The following is a 22,415-nucleotide window of genomic DNA, read 5'->3' as shown; positions in this document are numbered from 1 at the left end:
TGTCATCAGTGACCAGGCACACACAAGCAGCAGACACGCATACACACACTCACAGAGACACAAACACAACTGAGATCAATAATCATTTTCATATAAAACTCATTTTTATCAGAGCCTGATGATGATCACAGGTGTAGAAAACAAAGACCTTATAAAAAAAAAAAACACGGAATAAAGTGACTACAGTGATCTGGGACTGCAGATACACTGAGGACACCTGGTGGACAAATGGAGAACTGCAGAGGTGATCTGGCGACATCTCCGTAAAGCCAGGGGAGGTTTGATGCTGAAGCATCATCAGACTGTGAGAAACTGAACCAGCTCTAGTCCTGTTCTGTCTCCAAACTACAAAGTACTGAACACTGTCAAGACTTTCAGAATAAGACTTCCTCTCTGAGCCTCTCAGAATCGACATTAGTAACAGGTCATTTATTCAGACTGTCTAACCAATGTCCCTGCTGTCCCAGTATGAGCCAACTCTATGGACGAACTGGTGCTTTTGCTTTCACAGTACCTGAAGCTCCTCGATAACTTTATTTAGATTATGACTCTGTCTTACAGATCTTTATGAGTCCTTTAAGCAACATCTTTGTTGGAGCTCTGTTTGAACAATAATTCCCACCATGAGCTTCCTCTGAGGACACTCCTATCTCTAAGGATTATTCATGCCTGTTACAGATGTTAAGATATATTATCAGGAACATGATGAACACTAACTAACTTTAATTATGAGGAGAGATAAAGATGTTTCCAAAATAAACCTGTTTTACGTCTAAAGAATCCAAAAAAAATGACCTTCTATCTATCCTACCACTTTTCCTTGATCTTGGTGGAAAACGATACAAGGTGAAGGACAGGTATGAAGGAGGATTATTGTGCTGTGCACTAATAAAATTGTGGAGTTGTAAAGTGTTTTTTCTAGTGTCAATTGTATCGTCAGTTATATCGTTATCGCAAATTTTCAAATGGATATCGTGATAAATACTTTTGGTCATATCGCCCTGCTCTACTTTAGAGTTTGAAATCAGAACAAAGATTCTGTGTATTCAATTAAAAAGTTATGAGATCATTCTTTGTCAAGCACATAAAAAGACAAAAACATTTAGATAACAAACTGAAGGGAATATATATATTTCAAGTTTTTCACTAGTGAATCTTTATTGGCATGAGAAACTTTCTGAATATAGTTCTCTGTAATCAATAATCAGTCACACTGAGGATGGTCTGAAATCATTCTGACATGCTGCCACATCACCTGTTGGTCTTCTCACTGATTTTTTAGTTTATAACACACACACCTGTAAACTCAATGAAGAGCCGCAGTTCATCAGACTGTCTAGCTGCACCAGAAACAAAACTTACATGTAATCAAATTACAAACTGCTCAGAGTTAATAAAACATCAGTCACTCGGTTGCTCTGATGAGTAAGAAGATTCCTGCTGCCACACCGAGGACACCGACAGTCAGACCCACTCCACAAAACATGGCAGGTCCAAGAATGAGATCAGAGTTCACCACAGCTGCAGACAGAAACACAGAGAGTGATGTGAACCTTCACATCTGAAAACAGTCATGGAGTCCCACAGGGTTCAGTGCTGAGAACTATATTTTTTTTATTTCAGGCAATACTGTTTGAAAACACTGCATCATTTTCATTACTATGATACTCAGTTATATTTATCTATGAAAGCAGATGAGACAACAGTAATGTCTAAAAGAGATAAAGTCCTGGATGGCTTCTAACTTTCTGCTTCTTAATTCAAATACAACTGAGGTTATTGTACTCAGCCCTGAAAATCTTAGAAATATGGTATCTAACCACATTCTTACCCTGGATGGCATTACCTTGGCCTCCAGTAACACTGTGAGGAACCTTGGAGAAGTTGCAGCTTCAGTGTTTTTATTTAGGCGTACTATTTTGGGTTACCTTTTGATAAAAAAGTATAAAACTTCTCTCTCTGATATTGTTGAGTCTTTAATATAAAGCAACTTGAGATTTCTGTTGTTGTGAAATTGTACAATTTGAATTGAATTTTGAGTTGAACCTTCTCACCATAGAACTTGGTCATTGGTTGTATCAGGGCCACATGTTCCACAGTGCAGCTGTAGACGTCTCCCTGCTTTGGGATGAAGTCCAGCCGGGACGTCTGTTTGAAGGAACCATCCTTGTTGGGGAAGGGAACGCTGGTGTTTGTTCCTTCTGTCACCTTCTGTTCGTTTTTGGTCCAGGTGACATTGACGGGAGCAGGATAGAAACCAGTCACATGACAGATCAGAAAGTTTTGGACTCCGAGCTCCACATTTAGTACTGTGTAGATGATCAGGCTGGAAGGAGGATCTGTTCACAAACATGTACAGGTTACTCACAACACGCCTCACCAGGCCGAATATGCAACGGCATTGCAACAAAGAGTATTCAGTATGTACAGGACCTGCACTGACTCTGTGGCAGTTTTTTTCTCTAAGGGTGAAACACTTTGAACAGTTGCGGTTATGAGCATACTAAAAACAAGAAGAGAAAGTACAGAAACACTGGATGGACCTGAGCTTCTGCTAAAGTGAGGTGTGTTTTTATCTGAACAAACAGAGAACTTAATGTTTGAAGATCCTCAAAGCCATGTGATAAATAGAAAGTTTGATCTCTGTGGCCCCTGTTTCACTCCTGTGTGTCAGAGGCTTTTGAGTCTTTGGTGTTGTTACATGAAGCTGAAGTTCTGTTTGTGTGTTTCTGGTCCTCTAAGAGTTCACATGTTCTGTGTGTTTGTGTCATCAGGTCTTCATGGCTGCTGTTGCAGGTTCAGTTTTGTCACTGAGGATAAAACGTTAAAACACTGATAAATGTTGTTTCCTGAGTAAATTTATTGAACTCCAACCCCAGCACCTCATGTGTGAATGACGTTGATAAGATCAAGTGCGGGAAAGTTGTTCCTGATATTAAAATACTTCTGATAAATGTTTGCAGGTTTATGCTGGTAGATTCTGGACACTGAATAAAGAGAAGTACTGATATGAATACAAACGTGGAACTCTGTGACAATAAAGGTCACAGCGTTTGTTAGCTCACCAAAGACGTGATGAAAATGTTTCTGCTCAGATCATCTTTGTGTAATTTTATTTGAAAGCTGGGAATCTGGTGAATATTGAAGCTTTCTCTCAGAGAACCGCTGTTATTAGTAACACCATCAGTGGATGTTGTCCAACAGCTGAGAGAACACAGTATCTACTGTTGGTATGATGACAACAAAATGTATGTGAACAGGATGAAGCAGATCATGACCGTTAGCTTAAAACGCTGGCTGAAGGATCTGGAGGAGCTAACGGACACTTAAAACCTTAAAAAATGGTTGGATTTGATCCTTTAATTCAAACAATCCACTAAAGCGTCTTTAATGATCTAACCTGTCAAACTCTGAAATCTTCATTTATCTGGCATAAAACTGACGCTTCATGTTTCAGCATGTGTCACTGTACTCCACTCTCTGAATGTTTCTGCTCTTTACATGTGGACTGATGATTCATGTTTACCCAGTTCTTTGGGGACCTCCTTCATAGCCTGGCGAGTCGTCTTCAGGTTTTGTCTGCAGATCTGCATATTAGCCACAGCTTGTTCATATTGACCTGGAGAACTTATTGGATCTGCAAAGGCTGGCAGAGAATCGACTCCTGTGTGTTTGTTAAAGACAGCGTACCAGACCGCCTCATCGTCCAGTATCACCACAGCCTCTCCATCAGTATCTGAACAGCCAGTGATCCAGTTGTCCCCATGCAGAACTTCATAGTGTTAGGAGAGGAGAAACAGAGGACGGAGTCGGTGTCTATCAGTTTCATATGAACCAATCACCAATTAGAGCTTTAACCCTTTCATGCAGGGCTGGATAATTCATCAAACTTCAACTTTCATCTAAACTAGCAGACCTCCTCAGTATTTTGGTGGCACCCATCAGTAGTGGAAATGAGTGATCTGGTGACACCTCTTTGTCTACGTTCACACTGCAGGTCTTAATGCTCAATTCCAATTTTTTGATCAAATCCGACTTTTTTGGTCTGTTTGTTCACACTACAAATAAAATGCGACATCAAACGCGCTCTAGTGTGAACGCTCAAAGCGGCCCGCATGCGCAAAAGAAGATGTCACACACAACGCGCTCTGTTTAGACCCAGAGCAAACAGTATTGTTTGACTGATGGCCCTTAATATAAAGACTTCGGACTTTACGTTTCCCAATTTTTGCTTTAAGTTATTTTGTTATTTACATAATAATGTAAATAACCTAATAATGATCCTTATTGCTGTTTTAGAGGAGCGGTGCTTCAAAGGATAGTTGCAGATTTCTGTCAGAATTTGCAGATTATACAGTACAAATAAAATGTTCACGTTGTCTTCCCAACAGTTTCACTGACATCTACACTGGATGGCCAGGAAGCGTTCGCGAAGTCTTATCGGGCGCTTCTCCGGCGCTGATAATTGGCGTCTGTCTTGTGTCAGTGACGTAAAAGACGGATTTAATGCGACTTGACCGTTCAAACAGCAGTCACTTTCTAAAACATCGGATACGTATCGGATTCAGTACCACATACGAAAGTGACCCAGATCGGACTTGAAAATATCGGATTTGTGCCGTTCACACTGTCATACCATGCCTGCAATGTGAACGTAGCCTTTGAGTCCAGGACAAGGTTTTTGGGGGTGGGAGGTGGCTTCATCCTTCTGCTGTGAGGTCATCATCAGGGTCCATAATCCATCCTGCTCTGTTTCCAAACTACAAATTACTGAACCTTCCAGGACTTTCAGAATAACAGCCAAACGTGCAGATCCCAAAGGCAGCTGCATCACTACCTCACAGGGTGGAGGAGGTCGAAATCATCATATGAAACTTTATTGTGATCTTCTCTCGAAGGATGTAATCAGTCTGTCTGTCAGTGCTGACATCAGCACAAACTGCTGACATCATCACATTCTAATAAAATCAGAATAAAACATCAAAGTTTAAGTAGAGCTCTTGTCCTTTAGGGGAAGCGGCACTCTCTCAGTGCTCTTGTTAAAAGGTCAAAGGTCACTATGACCAAGCATTTCACCAGAATTCTAGATCATAGTGACCTTTGACCCTTGACTGCCAAATTCTACTGAGTTCATTGTTGAGTTGAGACAAAAATCAGCTGGAAGTATTGCGTGTTCACTAATTTTATTCACAACATGGCTTCAGTGTCATATCGATTCTCTGCTGTGGAAGAGGTTTTATATGTGCAGCTTGTTACTAACACAGCTGAATGAAGCCTAAACTGTGTCTCATTCTCATTGAAGGTGCATGTGTTTATTTGGTGAGTTAGGAACTGACTAAATGTTGAGTGATTCTGATCTGACACTGACACTCGTTTAGACTGCAGGAGAAACAGAACACCGGTTCAACCAATCAAATTTATTTAAACAACAAACCGCCACTCAGAGGGATCATTTGCATTGGAAGAAGAGTCACATGATCTAAACTAAAAAGTCTGTCAGTTAACACAAAGACACACTGAAGAGTGAAAACTGCTCTCTCTCTGTTTACCACATATGAAACGAGACAGAGATCACATGACTGTGGAAAGTGATTTATTGAGAAAAGAATCAGGAAGTACAAATACAACAAACAGCTGACAGTGTGATTCTCAGAGTGTGGTTTCATCTTTAAACCCGTGTGTGTGTGTGTGTGTGTGTGTGTGTGTGTGTGTGTGACACTTTCCAGTGTTATCAAACACACACACACACACACACACAAACACCCGCAGAACTCCGCACCCTCCAGCCTTACAGCTAAAGAAAGCAATCAGACACACAGCACACACCTGGCTGTCCTCCAGCTCAGGTCCATCCTGGAAGCAGCTCACCTGGTTGGGCCTGAGCAGTTTTTGCTGTCAGACAGCTGTAAAGACTCTAAGAACACTCTGCACATATGATGACTCCACCATTGAGGCTCCAGCAGACACACCTCGGTTCACATTCAGCCTGACTCTAAAAGCCTGGATCAAACACAGAGCTGCCAGCTGCTGCTGCTTTTGCTCCCAGCTATCAGACAGAAGCAGAACCAGTTCCAGGTCCACAATCAGGATCAACTACTGGGAACCAGCATCAGTCCTGGGGCACAGACAGAGAAAACAAGGAGATGGCTCATCGTTAGAACAGGACCTGTACTGCTTTAACCAACAGCTCCACACTGGTCCCCACAGTCTGCTGGTGTGTAGCAGCAGATGCGCCGGCACAAAGACTAGAAATCTTTTATGATCTATTCAAATAAATCATGAGGATAAATCAAAGCAGCCTGGAGCAACACCTGGTTTTGGCCTGCTTGGGGAAGAAGTCGTAGACTCTGCAGAGCGCCAAGGCAGGATGACGACCACCAGGGGGCGTCATGGAGTGAAGCAATGGCATCACTGGAACATAAAAAATAAAGAAGGTCTGAACACAGAAGGGAAACTTTGACAAGTGCTTTTATAAAACCTCCACATGTACACCCGGATGCGTTATTCTCCATGAGACCAACATCTCACTGAGATCTAGAAACACCTGGTTCCCTCACACAGTTTTAATGTCTCACTGATGAAGTTGAATTATGAATCATTTTTTCCAGTGGGCTGTGTGTGAGATTCCCTGCTGTACTGCGAAAGGAGCAGAACTCCAGACGACACTAGTTTTACAGAAAGATGAAACCATCAGCAGTGTGTTCAGTCAGGAGCTGATCCATCAGTGAGGACCTGAGCTTTCATGTGATGAGCTGATGATGTCACAGAAACACTGAGTCACCTGACTTAGGCAGAACATTTGTGAAGCAGAGCTCAGAGTCGGGTTTGAAGAACTTCTCCTTCTGAGGTCTCCACAAGCTCAGAGCTGCAGCATCTTTGCTCCAGTCCTCTGCCTGTTTCTCACTGAACCTGTGAGCCAAAGATGCATCTGCAACACAGAGAACAAGGGTCAAAGGTCAAAGAGTGACGACTCAGGCTGAACTGACACGTCACAGTTCTGATGTTTTTTTGCCTAACACTTAAACCCAACGATCCAACTGATCCAATCAGTCCAAGTTATCCTGACTCTGGACGAGCTGAAGCCGTTCAGAAGCTCCATCAGCTTCTGGAAGTCAAAGCTTCTCTTTTCTTTGCTGCAACTTTATTCTGGTGTTAATTAATTTTAGTCTGATCGAATCTGGTTTTAGTCTGATTTGAACTGGTTTTATTCTCATTTAAACTGGTGTTTCAGTGAGTGTTGGTCTGACCTCCACTCCTCCTCCTGTAGATGACTCCAGCCAGAAACAAGATCAGACCCAGGATCAGTCCTACGACTCCAACGATGATCAGTCTCTCTGTTTCAGGCATGGGTGGCACTGAAGACACACAGGTGAGAGTCACACAGGTGAACAGACACACAGGCGGTGTACAGGTGTGTCGATACAGACTGGTATTTACCCCAGTTAATAATCAGTGGTTTCTCCAGGCTGGCGTGCTCCACCACACAGGAGATCTTCTCTCCAGACCTTCAACACAAACACAAACCAACATCACTGATATTTATGTGTTTATCTGATTTGTGTGATCAGCTGATGGTTACCTGATCACCTGCAACACATTTTATATGATGGACTTGACTCACAAAGATGTGGAAAAGAGAAATTATGGAAATGTTCACATAACTGAATCAGCAAATGTCCTGTTTTAAACTTTCAACAATATTAAAAACAATCTTGGGGACTTCCTGTTTTCGATCTGAATTTTCAGACAGTTCCTGCTGAAACACTCGTCTCTGCAGAAACTGGAACGTCGGATGGATTCAGTTTTAGCAGGAATGAGGAAGGAGAAGAGGGAACAGGTTTCACAGGCTGAGCTGTGAATATGGGATGTTGTGGTTATTCAAACTAAAGTCAGTGAGCTGGAGCCACAGAAGAAAACTTGGACAAAGATCAGAGTTAACAGCTGAAGGATCAGACCCTTCAAACATCACCATTGAAGGAGTTTGGTGCTGACAGTGGAATTATCCTGGAGAGAGCACACGTGGTCAGACTGTCCAGGCAAACAAAGAGTCCTGGTTCCAGATTTGATCTGGACTCACCTGGGCATGTACTCCAAGTGGGAGTGGACCTGGTAGAGCCAATCACCATTTGCAAACTCTTCAGTGGAAGTGATGTCAGAGGTTATTTCCTGTCCATTTCTCAACCAGCTCACTTTGATCTGTTTGGGGTAGAAGTCATAGACGCTGCAGACCAACATGGCAGGATGGTGACAACCAGGAGCCATCGTGGAGTGAAGTCTGACTGATGGTGTCACTGGAACATCAGGAAGAGGGGAAATGTTTTTACTTTATTCAAAGTTAAAACTGCAACACAATAAAGCTGAAGTGACTTTATAAATAGAACAAGCCTGAAATGGTCAGACTGTTCCTGTAAAACTACCAGAACTACAGAGAACAATTGCACCTTTGTGGTCCAGCTAACCAATTTCGCTGTGCAAGAAACTGCACAATGACTGCACAAGTCTCTAAGTCTCTAACATGTAGCTTTAACTCAATGTGTCAGATTAAACCTTCAGCAGTGGTAACTGTAAACTAAGTGCAGAGAGTTCAGTCAGGACATCAGTGTGATGAAGTTTATATGATGACCTGATGATGTCACAGAATCACTGACTCACCTGACTTAGAAAGAACATCTGCGTACCAGATCCCAATGTTGGGTTGGCAGTACGTCTCCTTCTGAGCTCTCATTTGAGCAAGCAATGCCTGATTTTTGTTCCAGTATTCTGCATTCTTCACACCATACTCAGTGTATCCAACAAACTTCCCCACATCACTGCTGAACCTGACATACTCTATCTTGTTGTAATAGTACGAGGTGATGAACTCGATGTCCTTCAGCTCAGTGGAGTTAAACAGGCAGCGAGTTGAAGAGTAACACTCATATCCATCTGAAACACAAAGATCAGAGAATCACTCTCCTATAGTAGTTTGGGAAACCTTTTAGAACATGTTGTTGGAATGATATGATCATGATAGCTTCACCTTATTTAGATCATTAAGCTTACAAACAGTATCAGTTAAATTTCATATATATAACAACAATTCACAAAAATACGGCAGACCCTATAGCAAGGGTCTTGAACTCCAGGCCTCGAGGGCCGGTGTCCTGCAGGTTTTAGAAATTATCCTGTGTCAACACACCTGAATCAAATGATTAGTTCATTACCAGGCCTCTGGAGAAGTTCAAGATATGGGCTGTGTCCCAAAACGTAGGCCGCATCCTTTGAAGGAACTGGCCTTCGTGGTCTACGTGGGCCGGGTCCTTCGAAGATCGAGAAGGCTGGAAATGCGAGGTTGTGAAATTGGACGGTCTAGCCTTCAGATTTGCATCACCGCTGTGTCGGTGGAGTTTAATAAACTGCTCCTTGCTATCTAAAATATTACAGGACACTGGTGTAAATTCTCGACTGCCTCACACTTCTGTTTAATCAGTTTTCTGCTTGACTTTATTCAACTGTGTGAAAATCCCGGAGGAACCCACCTGGGGGATTAATAAAGTTTTATTTAACCTAATCTAATCTAATAACTTTGATCTCAGCCAAACCGATTTACTCCAGAACAAACAAAACACTGAAAAACGGCAAACAATTACATTTTTAAGTTTTCCGAGTGACCTATATATCATGTTTAACCAGAGTAGCGAAAGACAGCAAGGGTCTGAAAATGATGAAGCCGGCTCAAGTGACCATTGAACCCCCTGGCTAGCTATTGAGCTGGTGGGTAACAGACGTCTCCGAATACGTCAGAGCACTTTTGCAAATATGCGATGTCTTGAGAAGTTCATTGTTATGGCCTTGGCCATAATCTGTTTTGGTGGCTGTTTTCTTTGTCTGTGTCCTTAAGTCTTTGCAGGTCCCTGATTGGATGAGCTGGCGGCTGCTGACAGTCTGCCCTCTGTTTTTCCTGCCTGTGTTGTCACGCGCGCTCACAAGCGCAAATACGGTGATGTTGACTTGTCTGACTCTTTTCTATGTTCTGAAGCTGTTCCTGAGAAAGCTGACAGGTGATGAACTAGAGCCGACATAAACTTTGAAATGCTGTAGAGCAAGCAACAGAGAAAGAGCTTCTTTCTCGATAGTGCTGTATTTTTGCTGGCGAACGTTGAACTTCTTTGAAAAATAACCAATTGGGTGATCGACACCCTGCTTGTCCTCCTGCACTAACACCGCACCTGCACCGTTGGCGCTGGCATCCACCTCGAGTTTAAATGAAGTGTGAAATCAGGATCGGCAAGTACTGGAGTGCTGCAGAGGAGAGCTTTGGCAGACTCAAAAGCATTCTGGCATGTGGGCGACCATACGAATGGTTTTGACACACTTGTGAGACTGGTGAGAGGTGTAACTACATCTGCAAAATTCTTACAGAAGCCACGATAATAGCCGGCCATCCCAAGGAACTGGCGAAGTTCACATCTAGTGCGAGGCACAGGGAAATCTAGGATAGCCTGGATTTTGGCCAGAAGGGGGCGCACCTGTCCCTGACCCACCTGCTTCCCTAGATAAGTCACAGTGGCCTTACCAAAGTCACATTTGGCAAGATTTAGGGTAAGGCATGCCTCTTTTAATCTTTCAAAAATCTCAGTGAGTGTTCCAAGGTGTTCTGACCAAGTCTCTGAATAGGCTACAATGTCGTCTAAGTCCACTTCACAGTTTGTGACATCACCTAAGACAAGGTGCATAAGGCGTTGGAATGTGGCAGGGGCATTTCAAAGTTTATGTCGGCTCTAGTTCATCACCTGTCATTGTTTACACTGATCACAACCCCCTCGTGTTTTTGACTAGGATGCAAAATTCTAACCAGAGGCTCATGAGATGGTCCCTCCTAGTGCAGGATTTCGATCTGGAGATCCATTACAAAAAGGGAACCGAGAATGTAATGGTAGATGCACTGTCGCAAGGTTTCCTGAACTCCTAGGTGCCAAACATCTATAGCAGAGATGTTTGGTCTTAGGAAAGGGGGTGTTATGGCCTTGGCCATAATCTGTTTTGGTGACTGTTTTCTTTGTCTGTGTCCTTAAGTCTTTGCAGGTCTCTGATTGGATGAGCTGGCGGCTGCTGATTGGTCCCCTGATCATAGAATAGAATAGAATAGAATTCAACTTTATTGTCATTGCACATGCACAGGTACAGGGCAACGAAATGCAGTTTGCATCCATCCAGAAAGTGCTTTAGTCGTGATATAGATATATTACAATATAAATTAGCAATAATAGAGATGTGTAAGTATATTACAGAAATGGGTCTATTATGGTATGTTATAATGTACACAGTGTGAAGTATGTTATGAATATTCTATAACTATAAGTATGTACAGGCTGTAGTGAGTACAAGCTATGTACAGGCTATGAACAGGATATAAATATGAAATAAAAACTATACAGAAATCTGAGATATACAGTTATACAGTTATACAGAATGTGAACTATGTAAGTTATAAACAGTTGTGGGATTAAAAATTATCGTATGTACATGTGGTCGCATTCAAAATCCCTCACCAGCAGTTGTCCCGGGGCAGCCACTGACAGCAGCAGCAGACCTGACCCTGGCCTCCAAAACCCATGACGTTTGTGCCTGTGACTTTTGCGACTTTTTCAGTTCTGTATATAGTGTGTACATTAGTTTTCATTGTAAATAGCACATTGTAAATACAACTGGAACAGAAGGGGTGAGCTGCCTTATTGTTTTTCCTTGCACTGTTTTCTCCTGTTTATCTCAGTTAGGGAGTTAGGTGTAGCGCTTGTCTTTTGTCTGGTTTTTAATTTTGCATAGGGTTTAGATAGCACCTCCTCCTGACTTAGCTTGTTTTGTTTGTTATTTTGGTCTTTGTTCACCCCAGAGCTTCATTTTTCAGTGTAGAAAAGTAAACCACTATTCACTAAGAAATTGGTTTTCCCTCTGTGTATGGTTTTGGGGACCAGGGCGGGGCCATCTTTTCAAACTTATGTTGCGTTCCTGTACCCCTAGACTGGGGCGTAACATTCATACACCCACATTCTCGCCTGAAAATATGTTAAAAGCTTATTTTGTGACCCAGAAAGAGTAATATGAGTAATATTAAAACTTAGTAGTAGCCGCCATTGTTGGAAACTCGAATTGGCTGGGTCGCGCTATGAATTCTGGGATATGGTGGGCCACGAAGGACACATCCGACCCATTCTTCAAATTCGGGGAAAAGGAGGACGCATTTGTCGGCTGCATTTTAAGGAGTCGATGAATTGGGACAGCCTTCGTCACCTGGCCGTGATGTAATTGACCTTCAAATGCAGCCACCAAAGGATGCAGCCTACGTTTTGGGACACAGCTATGTTGAGGAAGTAATTCAGCCATTTAAATCAGCAATGTTAGATCGAGGACACATCTAAAACCTGTAGGGCACCGGCCCTCGAGATCCCTGCCCTATAATATTAGAGAGGTAACCCCAACAATCTTAAGATGAGTAAAGTTGGCAACATTTGAAAAGAAAAACCTTTTTAAAGACAATTACAACCAACAGAACCAGGATCAGGAAGAAGCACTGCCATGACAGGTTGTGTTATTGAAGAACAAAAAAAGAGCACAGAGACACAAGACAAAACACAGAGATGGAAGACATAATTTAATGCACCAGTGATGTAAACACATGGGAATCCCCCCAACAGCCTACACCTATTGTAGCATAACTGAGGGAGGATTCAGGGTCACCTGATCCAGCTCCAACTATATGCTTTACTAAAAAGAAAATTTTGAAGTCTAATCTTAAAGTTGGGCCTGATCATTAAAGACCTTGTACGTAAGGAGAAGGATTTTAAATTGGGCTCTGAATTTAACACAACCAGCCAATTGAGAAATCAGCGTGGGTTAAATAAATGTTAATATGCACATTGAAGGATGTATCCTGGTTAAAAATGTCAAGAGTCCTCACAGTGTTACTGGAGAAAATCCTGTCCAGTTTTTCGTTGGATGCCATGTTTCTGAAATTTTTCTGAGGTTCAAATATGAAAACATCACTTTGTCTGAATAAAGGAGAACAGATCGACAAGTTTATGTCTTTGAGACATACCTGTATGTTGTGGCAACATTTCAAAACAATGTATTTTTGTTGGTTAATAAAATGTGATGTTCTAATGTCATAATGCAATGTTGCAGAAAAGTCTCTGTGTGACTGGATCGTGTGTTTGTAGGGAGAGTCTGAATAGGAATAAGCAGAATAAGGAAACAGATCAGAGTGTCTTCTGCATATAAATTGACATTTAGCTTCATTCATGTGGGAATTAGCCAGATGTACAGTTAAAAAAACAGAGAACTGTGGAGTCTCACTGTTTGTATAGTTCAGTTAAGAAGAAGAGATGTTAACCACTTCTCACTTTGTTTCATGAGTTATTTGTTTCTAGTGGCTTGACTTTATTTTTACTTCCCATCTCTTTGTATAAACTACATGTACTCAGTATTTCACATTAAGACCATCGCTTTTTTTTCCTCTGCAAAAAATCTTTGTGAAAATTTATCAAACGCTGCATTTGATCTTTATGCAGATGACACAGTGATCTATTGTTCTGATACTTCAGTAATACAAACTCTTAATTTCCTCAAGCTGCCTTTGATGATGTTCAGGCCCATAAATACAAGCTCATGTTAATCTCAAATGGCAAAGAATGTTAGCTATGTTTCCTAAGATTAAAACCATTCAATGGGCTGAAATTGAAATGGTCACATCTTATAAATATTATTATAGATTAGAATTTGTCATTTAAAACCCACATTTAAAGGTAGGTGAGGAAAACCTTTTTGTAACTTTTTTTTTTACCTTTATTCTTTATTTTTTACCTTTATTCTGGTGATCTGCTTTTCATGAATGCCCCTGCTTAGTACTTGAAGAGGTTGGGGACTGTCTACCATGGTGTTTTCTGTTTTATTACTGGCTGTGGAAACTGACTACATCACTGTTTTCTGTATGCTGCTGCTAAATGTCCATCCCTGTATATCAGGAGACTTTCTTTTGGTTTTTGGTTGGTCTTTATCTATAAATCTCTCCTTGGGCTGATTCCATCTTATCTTTTTGTTCATATGGGTAAAAACCATAACCAATACAGCCTTTGTTCTTACAAGATGATACAATTGATTGTTCTGAAAATCAGAAAAGAATGAGGTAAAAAGGCTTTTAAATATGCTGCAGAAGGAGCTGAAATTGTGAGAAATGGTTACCTTGTAGGAGTTTAAGTCAGTTTTAAAGGAACAAGAGAATAACTCTTTTAGTCAGTGTGACTGGTTTTAATTGTTGCTCTTAATGCAGTTTTTCACCTGTTTGTATGAAATATGGTATTTGTTTTAAATTCTTGTAATGTGTTGTATATGTTTTTACTTTTACTGCCATGATGCCAGGTCTCTCTTCCAAATGAGATTTGAATCTCAATTAGATTTTTTCCTGGATTAATAAGGGTTAAATGTTAAATACATAACATTTATGTACATTTACTTTACATATAAATAGTTCCTGGTGTGAGACCAGGAGGAGACACAAATCCCTGTGGCACGGCTGATGGACCAGGAAGGTTACTTTTATAATTGATTAAATACGAGCAAAGTAAAATAAAGCAGCAAACTGATCTTCGTGAAATTATTTGTTTTATTCAGCAGTTTAACAAGTAGACTGATGGATGAATTCATTAATCCAGCTGTGACGCTGTAAAGCTTAATGATAGCTGAAGCAGTGAACTTCAGCTCTGAGAGACAGACAAGCATCATCACCGATGTAGGTTACAGTGCATCAACCACAATGAAAATAATATCACATCTCATCCTTCACTTTCCTTTGATCAGTGAACACTCTGTATCTGTGACTGATCAGGTGTTTGATTAGTGTATTGATCTTACCTGCTGTGCAGATGTTGATGAAGAGGAGGGTGAAGCATAAAAACTTTGAAGCCATGTTCCTGGGTTGTGCTGCACAACTCTGACACAGTCTGACTGAAAGCTGCTGTAAAAACCAGAGTGCAGGGTCACATGACCACAGCATCAGCTGTTACCAGGAAGAAATCTATATATAACAATATTTTGTTATATTTTTTTGACAGTCCAGGATGTGCCCTGCCTCCAGCTACCCTGTGTTGCTATTTGGATACCTGAAGCCTGATGGATGTTGTCAATTATAACAAGAAACTCACAAATAGGTTAAAGTATTTCATATTATTGTCATTACTGAGAGGTTTTATCAATTTGTTGGTTTATTAGCAGTGATTTGGTGAAGTTTACAGTGATCAGGTACAGAGCAGCTGTGGCGTTCATGGTCAGTGTGAAGATATAAGGGAAGCAGACATTTATATTTGATGTAATGATGCTGAGTAAATTCACTGACTGAATTTGACCCTTTACACTAGCTTTATAGAGTCTAATGGTTGAATTGCAACAGGTTTTGGACATGATCGCACAGGAGTTAAAGATATTAAAGAAGTGGTTTGATAGAAACAAATTGCCTCTAAATTTAAATAAAACAAATTTATGTTATTTGGAAACTATAAGAAAAACAATAACATTGAAATTGGTCTTAATTGCCCCTTGGGGATAAATAAAGCCTTTCTGATTCTGATATCTACAAAGGTTTAATACCATAAAATTTTTTGGTGTGATCATTGATCATAAGGCCTGTTGGAAATCACACATCACTTAGGGAAAGTTAGCACGGGGCATTGCTATCTTGAAGAAAGCAAAACAATTTCTGGATAGGAAAACATTGTATATGTTATATTGTGTTTTACTATCACCACATATGAGTTATTGTGTAGAGATTTGGGGAAATACAGCTGAAAGTAATATTCAAACTATAATCATAATGCAGAAAAAGGGCTATTAGATTAATAAATCAAGAGGGGTATAGGGCTCACACAAACACACTCTTTATTAAGACGCAAGCTATAAAATTCCAGGATCTGGTGAAGTTTAAAACAGTGCAAATAATATATAAGGCAAGGAAAGGGATGCTCTCATTCGAAATGAGTAAATGGTTCTTAGAGAGAGAATGGAGGCATAATTTTGGAGGGAAGTGGAATTTAACAATACAAACAGTAAGAACAACATTGAAAAGGATGTCTATTTCAATAGCGGGAGTTAAATTCTAGAATGAGTTAAAAGAAGGAGTAAAGGTCAGCAGTGATATAAACCAGTTTAAATAAACTCAAAAAAGAAATTTTAAATAAGTATAAGAAAATATTTTTTGTGATGTTATGTTCTAAGTTGAAGGCATTGTATAAGTTTTTGTTGTTCAAACTTAAATAGAATGATGAGGAAATGATTAAGATGTAAACCTAAGGCAGTGGAGCTAAATAAGTATATACTTCTGCCTACTCCTTTTCAAACAACTGAATGGAATGATATTATGGAATGTTGGTGAATGTATGTGTTTGAAATAAAACTGTACTGAACTGAAAATCAGTCAGATAACTCATAAAACATCATCTTATGTTTTGTTGTATTCAGTTGAATCTGCCGATCAGCTGATAAAAAAGAAAAATCTACTGGAGCTCAAAATGCAGGTTTTTATCTATTTTTAGACTTATCCCTAAGTGACTGTTTTCTCATCTCCATCATTACACAATCCCACATCAAGCTTGGGTTGTTACGCCCCAATAACACTGGAATACTCCGCCAATGACAATAAAGGAGCTCTCTACATATCACACCTTTAAGTAATATCTTAAAAAACTGGTCTGAAAAAAAAGAAGGTGAATGGATCACCTTTCCCCAGAATCCCCAACCAGTAACTTACCTGTGAAATGTACTTTGCACTCAAACATCCACCAGCTGCAGCAGGGCTCAAATGTATCTTCATTCAGCCTGAATGTTTAATTTTGTATTTAAATGTAACCCTCAGAAGCTGTTTGTGGGGCTTTTCACATAACATTGATGGGTTTATAAACCAATAATTAACTGTGATATGGCATTTAAGTGACTAAATAAAGTGTAGTTTGAAGACAGACCAAACTGGCTCAGCAGCAGTGTTCCAGCATCCAGTGACACAACACTGAGTCAGGGAGTCTTTGCACTCTGACTGGTTGTTGTAGAAGATGAGAACATCTTAAAGCAAAGCCTGCACAATCATATTTTATCATCAATAATTACAACAATTAATAAAAACATGATAACAAAATGAAGGAACTGAGATCAAAATAAATGAACTCAAATCTTTGTCAATAAATCTTTAATGACACAACAAGCCTTCTGGTTCACATCACTGTTCTCTGTCATCAAAAACTCTGTTAATATTCAGTCTAAGTGAGGATGAGGACTGGAAGGTCTGCAGTCATTCTGACCTGCTGCTGCTGTTTTTAAGAACAGGGTTTCTTCCGGATGTTTGATATGTAATAAAGCATATAAAATATCGGGATGCAAAAAAAATTCTATAAAGAACAGCAGTTTATCTGAGGATGCTTTCTGCTGGCACCGGAGGTAAAACGACAGGTTCCGTGTAATCAGATTACAAACTCCTCAGATTTATTAAGACATCAGCCCGACCATTCAGTGTCACTTGGTTGCTCTGATGAGTAAGAAGATTCCTGCTGCCACACCGAGGACACCGACAGTCAGACCCACTCCACAAAACATGGCAGGTCCAAGAATGAGATCAGAGTTCTCCACAGCTGCAGACAGAAACACAGAGAGTAATGTGAACCTTCACATCTGGAAACAGTCATGGAGTCCCACAGGGTTCAGTGCTGGGAACTATACTTTTTATTTCAGGCAATATTATTAGAAAACACTGCACCATTTTCATTACTGTGCAGATGATACTCAGTTTTACTTATATATTAATGCTGTAAAAACTCGCTGAAAAGCCTTCAGCTAATCCAAAATGCTGCAGCAAGAGTCCTGACAGGGACTAGAAAGAGAGAGCATATTTCTCCTGTTTTGGCTTCCCTTCATTGGCTTCCTGTTAAATCCAGAATTGAATTCAAAATCCTGCTCCTCACATACAAGGTCTTAAATAATCAGGCCCCATCTTATCTGAATGACCTTGTAGTACCATATCACCCTATTAGAGCACTTCGCTCTCGCACTGCAGGCCTACTTGTTGTTCCAAAAGTATTTAAAAATAGATTATGAACTAGTAGTACTGGTAGATTAAGATTAGGCTTAAAACGTTGCTTTTTGATAAAACTTCTCTCTCTGATATTGTTGACTCTTTACCTTAGAATATAAAGCAACTTGAGATTGCTGTTGTTGTGAAATTGTACAATGTGAATTGAATTTTGAGTTGAATTTTCTCACCATAGAATTTGGTCATTGGTTGGGTCAGGGCCACATGTTCCACAGTGCAGCTGTAGACGTCTCCCTGCTTTGGGATGAAGTTCAGTCTGGACGTCTGTTTGAAGGAACCATCTTTGTTGGGGAAGGGAACGCTGGTGCTCGTTCCTTCTGTGACCTGTTCGTTTTTGGTCCAGGTGACATTGACGGGAGCAGGATAGAAACCAGTCACATGACAGATCAGAATGTTTGGGACTCCGAGCTCCACATTTAGTACTGTGTAGATGATCAGGCTGGAAGGAGGATCTGTGCACAAACATGTACAGTTTACTCACAACACCACTCAACAGGCTGCACTGAATATGCAACAGCATTGTAACAAAGAGGAGTCAGTAAGTATGGGACCTGCACTGACTCTGTGGCTGTTGTTGTTGTTTTTTTCTCTAAAATGAATTTAACTCACAGGGTGAAACACTTTGAGGAGTGTGTGATTGCTGTTATGAGCTTACTAAAAACAAGAAGAGAAAGCACAGAAACACTGGATGGACCTGAGCTTCTGCTGAAGTTAGATGTTTTTTCACTTGAATAAACAGAGAAGTGAATGTTTGAAGATCCTCAAACTCTTGTAATAAAGAGGAAGTTTGATCTCTGTGTTCCCAGTTTCACTCCTGTGAGGGTTTTTAGTCTCTATTCTTGAGTCGTTGATTCAGCAGCTTGTTACATGGAGCTGAAGTTCTGTTTGTGTGTTTTACCTCTAAGAGTTCACATGTTCTGGTCTTCATGGCTGTTGTTGTTGTCACTGAGGATAAAACCTGTTGTTTCCTGAGTAGATTTATGAAACACTGACTGCAGCACCGCGTGTGTGAATGATCTTGATGAGATCAGGTGCTGGGTGGTGTTTCCTGATATTTAAACATTTCTGATAAATGTTTGCAGGTTGTGCTGGTAGATTCTGAACCTCCACAGAAATACTGATATGAATACAAACTTGGAATTCAGTGTGACAATAAAGGTCACAGCGTTTGTTAGTTTGCCAAAGATGTGATGAAAATTTTTCTGCTTAGATCATCTTTGTGTAATTTTATTTGAAAGCTGTAAATCTGGTGAATATTGAAGCTTCTCTGCTTTTAAAGAATTAAGACCATTACTGTATGTTGTCCGACCAATCATGACTGCTAGCTTAAAATGGTTGAATTTGATCCTGAAATTCAAACAATCGACAAATCAAAAGTCTGATGTTGGCTGCAGTTTACCTAAAGTGTCTTTAATGATCTAACCTGTCAGCCTCTTAAATCTTCATTTATCTGTCATAAAACTGATGCTTCATGTTTCAGCATGTGTCACTGAACTCCACTCTCTGAATGTTTCTGCTCTTTACATGTGGACTGGTGATTCGTGTTTACCCAGTTCTTTGGGAACGTCCTTCATAGCCTGACGAGTCACCTTCAGGTTTGCTCTGCAGATCTGTTGATTAGCCACAGCTTGTTCATATTGACCTGGAAAGGTAATGGGATCTACAAAGGGGGGCAGAGGATAGATTCCTTCCTGTTTGTTAAAGTCGGCGTACCAGACCGCCTCATCATCAAGTATCAGCACGGCCTCGCCATCAGTATCTGAACAGCCGCTGATCCAGTTGTCCCCATGCAGAGCTTCATGGTGTTAGGAGGAGAGAAACAGAGGGCAGAGTCAGTGTCTGTCAGGTTCATACGAGCCATTCACCTATCAGAGCTTAAACCCTGCCATGCAGGACAGTTCATCAAACTTCAAATAGAAGCACAATTGTTTCATTTAAACTAGCACACCTTGGTATTTCAGTGCTGAAAATCATTGCCTTTGATTTATGAGTCTACAACAAACATATATGTTTAAATGTTGCTGAAGTGACGCTGTTTGACTTTTTACAATGTGTCATGAGAACATGTTACATATTTGACCAAAGTTTGTAACTTCCTGTCGCACAGCTTTTATTTATTTATTTCAGATTTTTAAGTCTCGCTCTTTACTCAGGCCGCCCAGCGCTGGACACATCACACACAGACTATCTGGCAACTTGGGTAACATCAGACAAACACAGCAAGCCCCTTTACAACCCACCTCCACCCCAGCTCCACGCTTTCATGCTGTTAGTAACTACAGTAAAGCAGTGCCACACGTGTGGTTACTGGTGTCCGATCTGTTCTGTGCTGCCAAAGAAAAACTACTGTGAGACTAATTAGTCTCACATCAGTAAATCAGTTCATTGTGCATAAAAGGGCTAAAACACAGGAGTTCATGAGTGAATCAGAGACTCACCATCAGCAGAGACACAGAGAACTGAGGACAGGACGAGAAGCAGCACCCACAGCTTCATCTTCATCAGCAGCAGCAGCTCTGTGGCTCTCACACGCTCTGAATCTCTGTGAGCTCGAACACACACAGCAGCCAATCACAGAGCAGGGACCACATGATGTCATCAGTGACCAGGCACACACAAGCAGCAGACACACATACACACACTCATACAAACGCACACTGGACAGATGGTACACTGGTGACACCTGGTGGATGGATGGAGAACTGCAGAAGTGATCTGGTGACATCTCTGTAATTCCAGGAGGAGTTTGAAACATCATCAGACTCTGAGAGGCTGAACCAGCTCTAGGCCTGCTCTGTCACCAAACTACAAAGTACTGAACGCTGTCAAGACTTTCAGAATAAGACTTCCTCTCGTCCTCTCTCCTCTCACCTGTGGGAAACAACATTAGTAACATCTCATTTATTCAGTCTGTCTAACCAATGTTCCTGCTGTCCCAATATAGTCAACTCTGGGTACCATCTGGTGATACCTGAAGCTCCTTCATTTAGATTCTGACCAATAAAAGTCTCACAGAGCTTTATGAGCCCTTTCAGCGCCATCTTTGTTGGGGCTGTGTTTAAACCATAATTCTTACTCAGAGCTTCCTCTGAAGACACTGCTGTCTCTAAGGATCATTCATGCCTGTTAAAGATGTTAAGACATATTATTAGGAATATGATGAACACTAACAAATGTTTACTCTGAGGAGCGATAAAGATGTTTCCTAAATAAACCTGCTTTACGTTTGAAGAGTCCAAAAAAATGAACTCCTATCTGCTTTTCTGAACCACTTTTCCTTGATCTTGGTGGAAAACGATACAAGGTGAAGGACAGGTGTGAAGGAGAACAAATAAGGACTTAGGACAAGAGATAAGCAGTGCACTGAGGGTCCGACTGCACCTACACTCAGACTCCATGACAGCGTCACACTAGTAACACAACAGAAACTACAATCTGCAGAAGGCGGACTACAAAATGTTCATGTCACTTCACTCCAGTGTGTTTTAACGCTGTTGTTTTATGCAGGTCGTGTAAAACAGATCATGTGTAAAAAGTTTCCTTTTATTACTCGTGTTGGAATTTGAAAGAAACAGGAACAAGTAGGCGGAGGGTCGGCCTGTGACTGTGGACGGGTGTTTGTGAGGGTGGAGTTAGAGCAAATGTGTCTGAAGCAGTTTCAGTTTCACACTGAAAGCCATCAGAATCACACAGTTACGGAGTTTTAGTTCATCTTAGTGTTTTATAACTGCAGACAACTTCGTGCTCTTGATCTTTATGTTGTTTTTTTAATTTCTGCAGAATATTTATTGAAACCAGAAGCTAGTGAAGGAGGTCCAGCTCGTTTCTCAGATTCAGCTCTTTTGGCTCAACACTCTTAGATGGTGTCACTCTTGATTCATGCATTTATTCATACAAGTTATTTCTTTAATTCAAACACTGTGAAGTTCTTTTTGGAAGTTTAGGTGCATTTAGATTCATAAAGGAGGAAGAAACAGGAAAAGGTTGAGTGATGTTCCCTCTAAGCTGCGCGCATGCACACTGCGGGCACGGTCTCTGCGCACAGGAAATCTGTATTGTGCACAAAAACAAATCTAACCTGAATTGAAATTAAAATTAATCCTTTAAAAATTCTGTTTTGCAGTGTTAGTCAGTAAGTGACTGGCTGCTCCTGTATGGGATTAGAACGATGCCACCTTATCCTATAGTCCAGCCAATAATGCGATTCACATTCGTATATACGCAGCCAATCAACGTCGTTGACAGGCTATGACAGCGTCCTTATGTGCCGACACCGGTGTTTTAGCTAGCAAAGCGGCGTGGCTGATGTGGA

At 40.8% G+C, this 22,415-nt stretch overlaps 2 protein-coding genes across 3 annotated transcripts; both read right to left on the bottom strand.

Annotated features, from left to right (window-relative positions):
* Positions 1-1,239: 1,239 nt before the first annotated feature.
* LOC100710185 (RLA class II histocompatibility antigen, DP alpha-1 chain) lies at positions 1,240-20,701 on the bottom strand. 2 transcript variants are annotated; one of them, XM_025905411.1, is made up of 4 exons: positions 20,542-20,701; positions 19,653-19,898; positions 18,274-18,555; positions 1,240-1,521 (listed from the first exon to the last, which is right to left on the bottom strand). In XM_025905411.1, the coding sequence occupies exons 1-4, from the start codon at positions 20,603-20,605 to the stop codon at positions 1,406-1,408; spliced, it is 708 nt and encodes a 235-aa protein (XP_025761196.1). In that variant the 5' UTR covers positions 20,606-20,701; the 3' UTR covers positions 1,240-1,405. The 2 variants fall into 2 exon arrangements, with proteins under 2 accessions (XP_025761196.1, XP_019212320.1); XM_019356775.1 differs by lacking the exon at positions 1,240-1,521 and adding an exon at positions 17,190-17,645.
* Positions 5,577-14,992, bottom strand: LOC109194176 (H-2 class II histocompatibility antigen, E-S beta chain). The gene is made up of 8 exons (XM_005462187.4): positions 14,887-14,992; positions 8,653-8,925; positions 8,078-8,291; positions 7,438-7,505; positions 7,248-7,355; positions 6,782-6,928; positions 6,312-6,411; positions 5,577-6,115 (listed from the first exon to the last, which is right to left on the bottom strand). Exons 1-8 carry the CDS (start codon positions 14,939-14,941, stop codon positions 6,094-6,096), a joined length of 987 nt encoding a protein of 328 aa, XP_005462244.3. The 5' UTR covers positions 14,942-14,992; the 3' UTR covers positions 5,577-6,093.
* Positions 20,702-22,415: the final 1,714 nt, after the last annotated feature.

This window comes from Oreochromis niloticus, linkage group LG3 (assembly GCF_001858045.2).
Source record: "Oreochromis niloticus isolate F11D_XX linkage group LG3, O_niloticus_UMD_NMBU, whole genome shotgun sequence".
Taxonomy (NCBI): Eukaryota; Metazoa; Chordata; class Actinopteri; order Cichliformes; family Cichlidae; genus Oreochromis; species Oreochromis niloticus.
This window is presented reverse-complemented; position numbering and strand designations above follow the sequence as displayed.

Bases quoted from the DNA above. Each gene is read 5' to 3' on its own strand.
- LOC100710185 (XM_025905411.1), bottom strand. From the start codon at position 20,605: ATGAAGATGAAGCTGTGGGTGCTGCTTCTCGTCCTGTCCTCAGTTCTC. The intron at 18,556-19,652 runs GTAAACACGAAT...GTTTGTGCACAG, and splicing joins GGACGTTCCCAAAGAACTGG to ATCCTCCTTCCAGCCTGATC. The intron at 1,522-18,273 runs GTGAGAAAATTC...TTCTGTCTGCAG, and splicing joins ACCAATGACCAAATTCTATG to CTGTGGTGAACTCTGATCTC.
- LOC109194176 (XM_005462187.4), bottom strand. From the start codon at position 14,941: ATGGCTTCAAAGTTTTTATGCTTCACCCTCCTCTTCATCAACATCTGC. The intron at 6,412-6,781 runs GTGACTCAGTGT...TTTATGTTCCAG, and splicing joins AAATGTTCTGCCTAAGTCAG to TGATGCCATTGCTTCACTCC. The intron at 6,116-6,311 runs GTGTTGCTCCAG...TCTGTGCCCCAG, and splicing joins CCCAAGCAGGCCAAAACCAG to GACTGATGCTGGTTCCCAGT.